This window comes from Chionomys nivalis, chromosome 23, assembly GCF_950005125.1.
Source record: "Chionomys nivalis chromosome 23, mChiNiv1.1, whole genome shotgun sequence".
In the NCBI taxonomy this organism is placed as follows: domain Eukaryota; kingdom Metazoa; phylum Chordata; class Mammalia; order Rodentia; family Cricetidae; genus Chionomys; species Chionomys nivalis.
Window position 1 is genome coordinate 29281334 of NC_080108.1, and position 11972 is coordinate 29293305.

Sequence of the window (11972 nt, forward strand, 5' to 3'; positions counted from 1 at the left end):
CTATCCTCCACCGCCTATATCTATCTTTTTATGTATTTTTAGTGCTAGGGATCAAATCCGGGGTCTGGTGTGCTAGGCAAGCAGTCCACCACCTTTCTTTCGGGGGAAGGGGTTAAGACAGGGTTTCTCAGTGTAGCCCAGGCTGCCCTGGAACTCACTTTGTCACTCTGTAGACCAGGCTGGCCTACTCACAGAGATCCACCTGCTCCTGTTTCCTGAGAGCTTGCATTAAAGATACGTGCCACTGCTGCCCCTTGTAAATACCATTTTCTTTTTTTTTTTTTTTTTTTTTTTTTTTTTTTTTTGGTTTTTCGAGACAGGGTTTCTCTGTGGTTGTGGAGCCTGTCCTGGAACTAGCTCTTGTAGACCAGGCTGGTCTCGAACTCACAGAGATCCGCCTGCCTCTGCCTCCCGAGTGCTGGGATTAAAGGCGTGCGCCACCACCGCCCGGCGTAAATACCATTTTCTAAATGATGCTGAAACCCCCAAATATAACATCTTTCCATAATGATCTGCTTAGAGGACCCTGCTAAATTTCTCACTTTGAATCTATTCTCCTGAAGGAATATTCTCTAAATCATGTTATGTGTAAATAACAACAGTTTTATTACCTATTTTCCAGTTCTTACTCATGACTTTGTTCTCCTTGCCTTCATTTATGAATATGACTTCCAGTACAATATTCAGGAGCAGTGTGTTGTGGGCATCTGTCTCTTTTATTAAGTCAAGGAAAGTTTTCAGTAATTCTCCAGTTATGTATAATGTTTTCTGTAGCTTTTCAAATATTCTTTATCAAATCAAGGAAATTTTAGCAAGAATTGGTGTTAATTAAAAAAAATCTTCTGAAATTTTAAATTTAATCTTTTCATACTGGGTGCTAAGTATTAAGTATATTTCCTGCCTCTATTTAGATGGTCATATTTTTTCTTGTTTGTTCAATCAATGTACCGAGTTGCATGAGAATGTAAGATAATAAATCCACTGTGAATTCCTAGGAAATGTATAATTCATTTGTGATGTTGGATCCAACACTTTAATTAGATTTATTAGATTCAGTTTGCTGATATTGTGTTTGGTACTTATGCAACTTTTGCATAAATATATTGAGTGGTCAGGTCTTAATTAGATTTTAGAATGGTGATTGTTCCAGCTTCCTCAATTAAAACAGAAGCAAATCCACATTTCCATCTCATTAACGGAACAGGCGCCCTCAATGCTCTTGGAGTTACAGGGGTTTGGGGAGTTTGTACTAAGAATCTGGAACAAAGACCAGATTGTTCATTACACACACACACACATGCATGCACACACACATGCACACACACACATATACACACACATGCACACACACACATACACACGCATGCATGTACACATGCACACACACATGTACACACGCATGCACGCACATACACATGCACACACACATGCACACACGCAACACGCACACGTTCTCTCTCTCTCCAAAGGAATAGTGACTAAAGTTAAGAAATTGGCTCTCAGCTGGGCCGCGGTGGTGCACGCCTTTAATCCCAGCACTTGAGAAGCAGAGACAAAGGGATCTCTGTGAGTTCAAGGCCTCTGGTCTACAGAGTGAGTTCCAGGACAGGCTCCAAGGCTACACAGAGAAATCCTATCTCAAACACCAAAACCAAACCAAACCAACCAAACAGAAAAACCTCTCACATCTCCTCTGAAACTCATAGACAAACTTGGGTAAGAGTTAATATTATTGTCCCCAGTCCAAAATCTGCAGGACAGGACAGGCTAGTAAAATAGGTAACTTCTGTGTGCTTCCGTTTTGTGGAAGGATTTGTTCCTCTTCAGGGTGTTCTAGTCTCTGTTCTCAAAGCCTTCAGCTGATTGGGTGATGCCCACTCGCAGTATGGAAAGCAATCTGCTTCAAAGTGTACTGATTCTAAATGTTAATCATATGTAAAATTACTGTCAAAGAAATGTTCTGGACTAATATATGACCAAACAACTAGGCTCCATAGCCTGGCCAAGTCGACATAAGAATTAACCAGTACACTCCTTTCTCTTGCTTCGATTTATTATTATCATTCAGGAGGTGGTGGCACACACCTTTAATCCCAGCACTTGGGAGGCAGAGATAGGTGGATCTCTGTGAGTCTGAGGCCAGCCTGGTCTACAGTGAGTTCCAGGACAGGTCCAAAGCTACACAGAGAAACACTGACTCAAAAAACCAAAAAAAAAAAAAAAGACTTCTCGTTATCATTATCATTTTTAAAAGTGTGTGTGTGTATACAAAATTGTGTCTGTGTGATTGTGAGTCTGAACATGAGCACAGGAACCAGCAGAAGCCAGAGGTGCCGGACCCCCTGGAGTGGAGCTACAGGCAATTGTGAGCGTTTGCTGTGTGTGCTGGGAGTCAAACCTGGGTCCTCTGCAAGAGCTGCGCTGTGACTGCTGAACCATCTTTCCAAACCCGGTTCTTTCTCTTCTTCTTTTCTATTTGTTTTTTTTAAAGACTTATTTTTTTAAATTATGTATGCAACATTCCTTCCATGTGTGTCTGCAGGCCAGAAGAGGGCACCAGATCTCATTATAGATGCGCTGAGCCACCATGTGGTTGCTGGGAATTGAACTCAGGACTTCTGGAAGGACAGCCAGTGCTCTTAACCACTGAGCCATCTCTCCAGCCCCCTTCTTTTCTATTTGTAAAGAGTTTCATGACTTAAGTAGTTCTTACATTTAGGTTTTTACTCCATCTCAAGTTCGTTTTTAAATAGGATATGAGTAAAGGCCCAATTTCATTCCTTTCCACGTGGTTATGCAGTTGTCCCAGCACCATTTGTTGAAGGTTCTTTTTTTTTTTTTATTGAATGGTCATGGAGTCTCTATAGAGAACCAGCTGATTTTTAATATTAGATTCTTAAACCACAACTATTTTTGAGCACTGTAGTTTTGTTTTGTACACAGTTTTTCTTTTTCTTTGTTTTGCTTTGTTTTTCAAGACAGGGTTTCCCTGTGCAGCCCTGCTGTCCTGGAGCTCATTCTGTAGACCAGGCTGGTCTCGAACTCACAGAGATCTGCCTGCCTCTGCCTCCCGAGTGCTGGGATCAAAGGTTTATGCCACCACCACCCAGCTCTGTACAAAGTTTTAAAATCAGAACATATGGGCCTTCCAACTCTTCTTTTTCAAGATTGTTTTGGCTCCTGAGGGACCTTTGTAATTCCACAGGGATTTTTAGGACAGAGTTGTCATTTATACAAAAGAGGGGCTTGGATAGGAATTGTGTAGTATCCCTATAGAATCTATAGATTGTGTTGGTAATATCATTTTAGCATCAAACCTTCCAATCATGAACAAAGAATGTCTTAATTACTATTTACTTTCTACAACAATGTTTTGTAGTTTTCTATCTCATGACATAGCTACCTCCTAAAGACCCCACCTACTGACACTATTACCTTGGGGTCAGGGTTTCTGCATATCAAGTTGGGGGATAGCTGGATCCAGTGTGTGTCGGGGGAAGTTCCCTGGTATTTCTAATTTGTTGGATGTTTGTTTTTATTTTTCTGCACCAGTGAGATGACATGACAGTTTCCTACTTATGCAGTAGTATGGTGTAATGTATTGATCCTTGTGTTATGTTTAAATAGCTATGCGTTATTTTAAAAATCATCTTCATGGTGTATCTCTGTTGTATATGGCATTGTTCCATAAGAATAATTTCACAGAGTAAGTGTTGTATATTGAGCACAATCCCCCTTTCCTCCCCACTCATCTTCACTGTCTCCCCATTGGTTTCATTTACTCTTGCAGGTAATTACATTTCTGCTTTAGGGGCATGGTTACGCTTATGATTTTTTGTATCTATATAAAATCTAGGAACTACAAATGAGAAAGATCATGTGGTGCTGGTCCTTCTGAGGCTGGCTTAGCTGGCTTCAGATGAGCCCCAGTTGCATCCCTTTTCCTGAAAACTGTGTAACTTCTTCATGACAGAAAAAAAATCCATTGAGTATACGGACATATTTAACGCCCATTCCTCTGCGGCTGCTCACATATGGCTCCATAACTTAGTTGTTATGAATGGTGATTGCGGTAAACGCTGATGTGCAAGTGTCTCTGTCACATCAAACATCCATACATTGTTTGAATAAATTCCAAATATTTATATTCATCATCATTCTGTAAGATCTCGCCTACCCAGTTAGGTGTACTATGTTTACGTTCAATAGCAATTTCTCTGCCCTATCTTACATTTTTGAGTAGTTTTGCAAAGTTTAAGTCAGGATGGGCGGTTGTTTTCTTTTAGCACATTGGAGAATTTATTCTGCTATTTTCTGATGCCTGATGTTTCTGAAAACACACCAGCTCTTCACCTCACTATTCATGTGGCTATGATAGCTCTTTTATTTGGGGACAAGTATTAGAATTCTTTCTCTTCCGCTTCCAGCAGTTTTGAATGTACTTAACTCAGCTGTTCTTCGGCGTCTGCCGTCACGGCTCTTACACGGCAGTGCTTCTCAGTTCTCACAAGTTCCTAGTTATTAAGTCCAAGGACAGACTGCTTCAAAGCAGTTTTCAGAGCTGCAGAGATCAGTAAAGCACTTGCTTGGCAAACATGAGGACCCGACTTTGATCCTAGAATTATGTAAGACATCTCTGTTCAGCGGCACACACTTGTAACCTCAGCACTGGGGTTGGGGGTAGAGACAGGTACACCCTTGGGGCTCCCTGCCCAGTTAGTTTATAAACTTCTTAGCAATGAGAGGCCTTGTCTCAAAAATCAAGGTGGATGGTACCAGAGGAATGACACCAAGGCTGACTTCAGGCTTCCATGTGCACCCGCCACATAGGCAGACACACCCTGTACACCACAGGGACATGCATACCCAGGCGCAAACATACATAAAAATAAAGCAGGTTTCAGAGTCTTGGAAAACTGAACAGAAAATACTGATTTTCTATGTAGTTCAGTGTTACTGATCTTCAAGTAATGTCTTGCTACATTCTTGCTGCCCTTGCCTCTGGGGCTCTTATTGCTGTATCTCCTATGCTCGTTGGCTCCATTTGCCTTCAAGGATGGCACCATCAATCCAGAAACACTTTATAATTCACGGTTTGAAGGTAGTTTGAGGAGCACTCAGATAATGTGAACGCGACCTGTCTTAAGTCTCCTAAGATAAGCATGCTTGTGAAGGAGTTTGTAGACTATGTTATTGAAGTGGGAAGACCCACTCTAAATGTGGGCAGCATGGCTCCAGGGACTTTGGTGTCAACGAGCTGACCGCCACTCATCTCTCTCTGACTAGGGCTGGAATGTGACCAGCTAAGGCCCGCCTTCCCCACCGTGATGGTCTGGCCCTCAAAATACACCGTTCCTTCCTCTTTCCTCAGTCCGCTTTAGTGCAGTTGACGCAGCAATAGAAGTAACTGATAGAAACTGAGAATCATCTGCTGCAACTTTTCAGTGTGAAGCCGAATCCGCTGACAGTTTCCAGGGCCTAGGAATGTGTGGTAAATTTGTCATTGAGTGCTTCTAAATGAGCATGTGGGGTGACTTCTGCTGGATTAAAAATGATATCAATTGGTGAGATGGCTTAGTGATTGAGGGCACTTGCTGTTCTTGCAGAGGACCCAGGTTCAATTCCCAGAATCCATAGAGATTTCACCATCTGTAACTCTAGTTCCAGGGAACCTGACACCAACTTCTGGACTCAGAAGAGCACCAGGCATGTGATGGCGCAAGTCATAAACAATCCCACACCAGTTTGGAATTGTGATTAATAGGGTGGTATTTATTTAAAGGGGAATAAACTTACAGATCACCGTCCCAGACAACAGCCCTCTGCGCACGCAATTAGGAAGAAGTCTAGTCGCCAGAACTGGAGCAGGAAGTAGAGAGAGGAGGGAAGTAGCTGCTTTTTTTAAAGGGAAAGAGACCACGCCCCAATGGGCTGGTATCTCGGCGGCTATTGGCTGGAGGAGCAGAAGGACCTCCCGCAACAGGCATGCATATGGTTCACATACATACAAGTAAACACTCATACACATAAGAAAATGTTATTAGCAAATATATATTTATGAAGCATAATATGTTTTGCTTCGTGCATTGCATAATAATTAAATCAAGCTAGTTAACACACTTTTCAGATTTTTTTCATGTGTATGATAAGAAATTTAAGATCTATCCTTTTAGCAATTACAGTTTTTAAGAAGTTTTCTTTCAGCCGGGAGGTGATGGCACACACCCTCAATCCCAGCACTCTGGAGGCAGAGGCAGGGGGATCTCTGTGAGTTTGAGGCCAGCCTGGTCTACAAAGCAAGTTCCAGGACAGCCAAGACTGTTGTACAGAGAAATCCTGTCTCGAAAACAAACAAACAAAAAAGTTTCTTTAATTAGTTCATTGCCCAAGATTGTAGGGCTTTAAAAAAAAAACACATATTTTCTCTGTTCCAGTCTTCCACACCTGAATTCTTTAAAATTTGCAGTAGTAGTCGGTGGGGTATTGGGGAGCTGTATGCCTTTAGTCCCAGCACTCAGAGGCAGAGGCAGGCAGATCTCTTAAGTTTGAGGCCAGCCTGGTCTACAGAGTGAGTTCCAGGACAGTCAGGAACCCTTCTCTCTCGGAAAAAAAAAGAAAGAAAAAACAAAAAGAAAAAAAGAAAACAACAACAAAAAATTCACATTGTTTTTCACATTTGAATTTTTTCTTAAAAAAATAAGAATTGTTTTATTTTCTGTGTATGAGATTTTTGCCTGCCTGTGTACATGACAACACATGTTGCCTGGTTTTTTCAGCAGTCATAAGACAGCATCAAGTCCCTTGAAACTGGAGTTACAGTTAGAAGACACAGTGTGGGTGCTGGGAACCAAACCTGGGTCCTCTCCAAGAGCAACCAGCGCTCTTAACTCTTGAGCCACCTCTCCAGCACCCCACATTTGAATTCGCAGTCCTCTTAGCGTCCATCTCCGCATCCCATATTGAGAAATGATACACTTTTATTTTTCTCTTTGTTATTTGCCACTGTCTTAGCTCCTTTCCTGTCCCCTGACTGCTCTAACAGAAGTGACTTAATTGGGGAAAAGGTTCAGTTCTGCTCAGTCTCCCAAGGTTATGGTCCACTGGGGAAATCGTGGGCATGGGAGCTTAGGGTAGCGGTAACATTGCTTCTGCAGTAAAGAAGAGATCAGCGAGGAATCCAGACTGCAACTCGCTTCTCTTTCCCCATGGACACAGTCTGGGTTCCCAGAGAAGGGCGCCTTGTTTCCTCTGAGCATGTGACACTTTGATAACTTTTTTTTTTTTTAATAAGGTCTTAGTTATTTTATACAGGGCATTCTTTGTCCCAACTCTTTTGCTAACCCAGATTAGTGACTTAGGATTTCAGGGTGGCCTCTGAGGTTTCACTGTTGCTCCTCGGGTTTTTGTTTTGTTTTGTTCCCATACTGGATTTCTCACTCTTTGACACGTGATAATCAATTCAACCCGAACCTGTAAAATTAAAAGAACTTACTTGAGTCCTATAAGTAGCAATCCAAGAAGCATAGGTCCTGGAGCCTTTGGATCCATGTTCTAGAGAAGACGGGGAAAGTAGGGATTTGTATGGGCAAGCAGCACTGACTGTTGAATGCTGGGTAAGAACAGGATCCATGTAACCAATAGAAGACAAAGAATAAGAATCTGCATACTAGTAACATGTCCATAAAACCAAGTTTCTTGCCTGAAAAGCCACTGACTCTTTGATATCTACCCCAAATGGCAATTCTTCCATTCTTTCTTAAGAAATTAATCGTGGTCTTCTGTGTTCACTGATATCTTTCTTTCTTTTCTGTTTCTTTTCTCTCCTTCTTCTTTTTTTGAGACAGTGTTCTCTGTGTAGCCCTGGCTATCCTGGAGCTTACTCTGTAGACCAGGCTGGCCTTGAACTCATAGAGATCCACCTGCCTCTGCCTCCTAAGTGCTGGAATTAAAGGTGTGCGCCACCACAGCTCGGCTGATATATTTCTATGACGTTTACCCCACCCCATCTTTGTTTCTATATTTAAAAAAGAAAACAAACTATCTCCCTTCATTACACACACCAATCCAAATTCCCACTCCCTCCCTTCCTCTCACTCCATCCACACACCTCCCACCTTACCCCACCCATCCTCAGAGAGGTTAAGGCACATTGCTTTGGGGAAGGTCCATGGCCCTCTCTACTATATCTGGGTTGATCAAGGTATCCATCCAAAGAGAGTAGGTTCCCAAAAAGCCAGTGCATGCAGTAGGGCCAGTGGTCCCGCAATCTGCCCCAGCCATACAATTGTCACCCACATTCAGAGGGACTAGTTTGATCCTATGCTTGTTCCTTCCCAGTTTAGCTGGAGTTGGTGAGCTCCCATTAGCTCAGGTAGACTGTTTCAGTGGGTGAACCCATCGTGATCTTGACCTCTTTGCTCATATTCTCATTCCTTCCACTCTTCAACTGGACTTTGGGAGCTCAGTCCAGTGCTCCAAAGTGGGTCTCTGCCTCTGTTTCCATCAGTTGCTGAATGAAGGTTCTATGTTGACATTTAAGATATTCATCAGTCTGACTACAGGGCAAATTAAGATTGGGCTCCCTCTCCTTTATTGCTTAGGGTCTTAGCTGGGGTCATCCTTGTGAATTCCTATATCTAGAGCCATGTTTCTTGTTAACCCCATAATGGCTCCCTCAATCAAGCTATCTCTTTCCTTGCTCTCATCTCTGTCCTTCCTCCATCTCGACTATCCCATTCCCTCAAGTTCTCCTCACTCCTCTCCTTCTCCCCTAGCCTTTCCTTCTCCCCTCCCTTCTCCATCCACCCCGTGCTCCCAATTTTGTCAGGTGATCTTGTCTATTTTGACTTTCCAGGTGGATCTATATGTGTTTTTCTTAGAGTTCACTTTATTACTTAGCTTCTCTAGGATCATGAATTATAGGCTCAATGGCCTTTGTTTATAGCTAGTATTCGCTTATGAGTGAGTACATACCATATTCCTCTTTTTGGGTCTGGGTTACCTCAAAAAGATGCTCAATCATACTACAAGGGCATTTGTTCAACTATGTTCATAGCAGCATTATTTGTAATAGCCAGAATCTGGAAGCAACCTAGATGGCCCACAACTGAAGAATGGATAAAGAAAATGTGGCACATTTACACATTAGAGTACTATTCAGCAGTAAAAAATAATGACATCTTGAATTTTGCATACAAATGGATGGAATTAGAAAACACTATCCTGAGTGAGGTACCCCATTTTTTAAAAATTACATTTGTAAGCACTCAGGAGGCAGAAGTGGGACCCCTGTGAGTTCCATATCAGCTTGATCGACAGAGCGAGTTCCAGGACAGCCAGGTTTCTCAGAGGAACCTTGTCTCGACAAACAAAAACAAAACAAAATGAAAATTATATATATATATATATATATATATATATTTGTGTGTGTGTGTACATGTGTGCATAGGGCATGGGGCCAGGGGCATGTGGAAGTAGAGGACAACCTGAAAGAGTCTTTTCATGTACCATACTGGTCATAGGGATTGAACATAGGTTGCCAAGGCTTGGCCACAGGTATCTTTAGCCACTGAGTCGTTTTGCTGGCTCCCACATGGCATCTTACCTGTTTGGTTGGCTATTTTCCTTACGAATGCAAGTCTCGGACTCATATTTATCTCTAGAGTCTCAGTAGTACACACAATAATCTAGGACTAATTTGTATGTGTGCACATCCATGTACAAATGCCCATGGCACGCGTGTGGAGGTGAAGACGACTTGTGGAAATTGCTTTTCTTCTTTTACTCTGTGGGCTCCAGAGATGGAACTCAGGTCATTAGGCTTGGTGTCAAACACCTGTGCCTACAGGGCCATCTTGCTGGTCCCTTAGTATATTTAATAAATTATTCACACGTAATTTGATGAGATGGTAACTAATAATATGGTTACAGATGACAACCGTGTTGATGCCTGATATGAAATGTGTCAATATCCCATAGATAAGGTGAGAAGTGTTGTCCATAAAACCCCCAATCTAGAGCATAAACCTGACTTTGTTTCTTTTTGTGTGTTTCTCTAGATTTCCAAGCAACAGGATCTAAAACAAATCAGGAATCTCACCGGTCAGAATGATTCTCTCCCTTACTGATCAGCTCAAGGCTGGTGACTGATCAACCGTGGGCCATGCTTTCAAACTCTAGTCTTGAACAGCGGGTGGAAGAAAGTGGAAAAAGAGGGTGTTCCTGGAGAGTACCCCCATCTTTCTGACAAATTCACTTCCAAAGTCATGCAGACAGCTCCATAATTCCTACATTGTTTGCTTTCCTCGTGCTTCTCTGTCCCATACATTTTCATGGAAAGCCCAAAATATGGGAAAGGAGAATGGGCAAAAGTTAACTACCAAGAGTTTGGTGAGGGAGGTCCATCTCCTTTATTATTCCGCTACCACGGATGTGGATGTGGGGTAGACATCTTTAAAGGAAAAGATGTATTGGGAATCTCTGTGTCCCTCACTACTGCATTCCGGGGTCACTTCTACTACATGATGAAGACAGTATAGTTTGCTTGCAAAACAAAACTTGATAGCTGGGCCGTATCACTCATCAGTTTCACGATGTGACTTCATCTTTGCTCCCCTAATTGTTAGATGATGTCAGTAGTCACTATGCTCACGGTCTCTTTACTCCTGTTACAGTTTCACAGCTGAAAAAAGCTGGAATGATGAATGTCATTGAAGCTGATCTAACATGGTAAGCAGAGTCTGTCTTCAGACTGTCCTATGACAAATACCATGATGGCTGGTTTCATGTCAACATGATCCAAACTGGCATCATTTTGGAAGAGATTGCCCTCTCTAGATTGCCCTGTGGACAAGCCTGTGCTGCTGTTTTAATTTTTTTTTTTTTTTTTTTTTTTTTTTTTTTGGTTTTTCGAGACGGCTTCTCTGTGTAGCCCTGGATGTCCTAGAATTCACTCTGTAGACCAGACAGGCCTTGAACTCAGAGATCTACCTGCCTCTGCCTCCAAAGTGCTGGGATTACAGGTGTGTGCCACCACTGCCCAGCTACATTTTCTTAATTGATGATTGATATAGGAAGGTCCAGCTCACTGTGGGTGATGCCACCCATGGACTGGTGGTTTCAAGTAGCACAAGAAGGCAGGGTGAGCAAGCCATGAAAGCAATCCAGTAAGCAGGGTTCCTCCATGGCTTTTGCATCAGCTGCTGCCTCCTGGGTCCATCTTGCCCTGAGGTCCTACCATGACTTCCGTCAGCAATGGAGTGTAACCTGAGAACTGTAAGCTGAGACAAACCCTGTCCCCCTAAGCTTGTGGCCATCGTGTTTCAGCACAACAATGGAAATCCTGGCTGCAACACCATCTTAACCGTAGATGCTGTTTGTAAAATCCTGGGACTTTTACTTCGTTTACTGTGACAACAATTGCCTCCTTCCTAAATTAACTTCCTATTCTTATTGGCTGGCTTACTGGTACTTTAATATCACTTCAATTCTACTGACATCCCCTTTTGTGTTCAGTATTTCAGGACTTTCTATGGGCTGGAGCGAGGAATGTGTATTCTCGTCAATAGACAGGAGTCTTCAACAGATCCTCCAACATCTGGAAAATGCAAGGTCAGGAAACAGAGTTTCTGGGTAGGGGAGAGAGAGAGGGAGTAAAAGGAGGGAGGTAAAAGAAATTTGAGTTTGAGCAATGGAGAATAATATTTTAAGCTTTATTTATTCCATGTTTTATATGGGTATTTTACTTGCATGTGTGTTTGTGCACCACATTCATGCCTGATGCCCACAGAGGCCAGAAGAGGGCATTGGATCCCCTGGCACTGCAGTTACAAATGTTTGTAGACTACCATGTGGGTGTTGGTAAGCAAACTTGGGTCCTCTGGAAGAGCAGACACTACTCTTAACTGCTGAGCCATATCTCTAGGCCCCAAAGTGTATGTGTATACATCACATTTATTTAGGTATTTATTTAT

At 42.4% G+C, this 11972-nt stretch overlaps 1 protein-coding gene across 7 annotated transcripts in view; it reads left to right on the top strand.

Moving 5' to 3' along the window:
* LOC130865213 (BOS complex subunit NOMO1-like) overlaps positions 1-11972 on the top strand; it is a 57206-nt gene that overhangs the window by 30897 nt on the left and 14337 nt on the right. For 4 of the 7 annotated variants that reach the window (XM_057756133.1, XM_057756132.1, XM_057756131.1 and 1 more), the window contains 2 exons: positions 10059-10101; positions 11523-11610. In XM_057756133.1, the coding sequence (XP_057612116.1) occupies positions 10059-10101; positions 11523-11610 (131 nt within the window). Of the gene's footprint in view, positions 1-397; positions 10729-11514; positions 11611-11972 lie in introns of those variants that run through there. The other 3 variants (XM_057756126.1, XM_057756129.1, XM_057756128.1) reach the window with 2 other exon arrangements.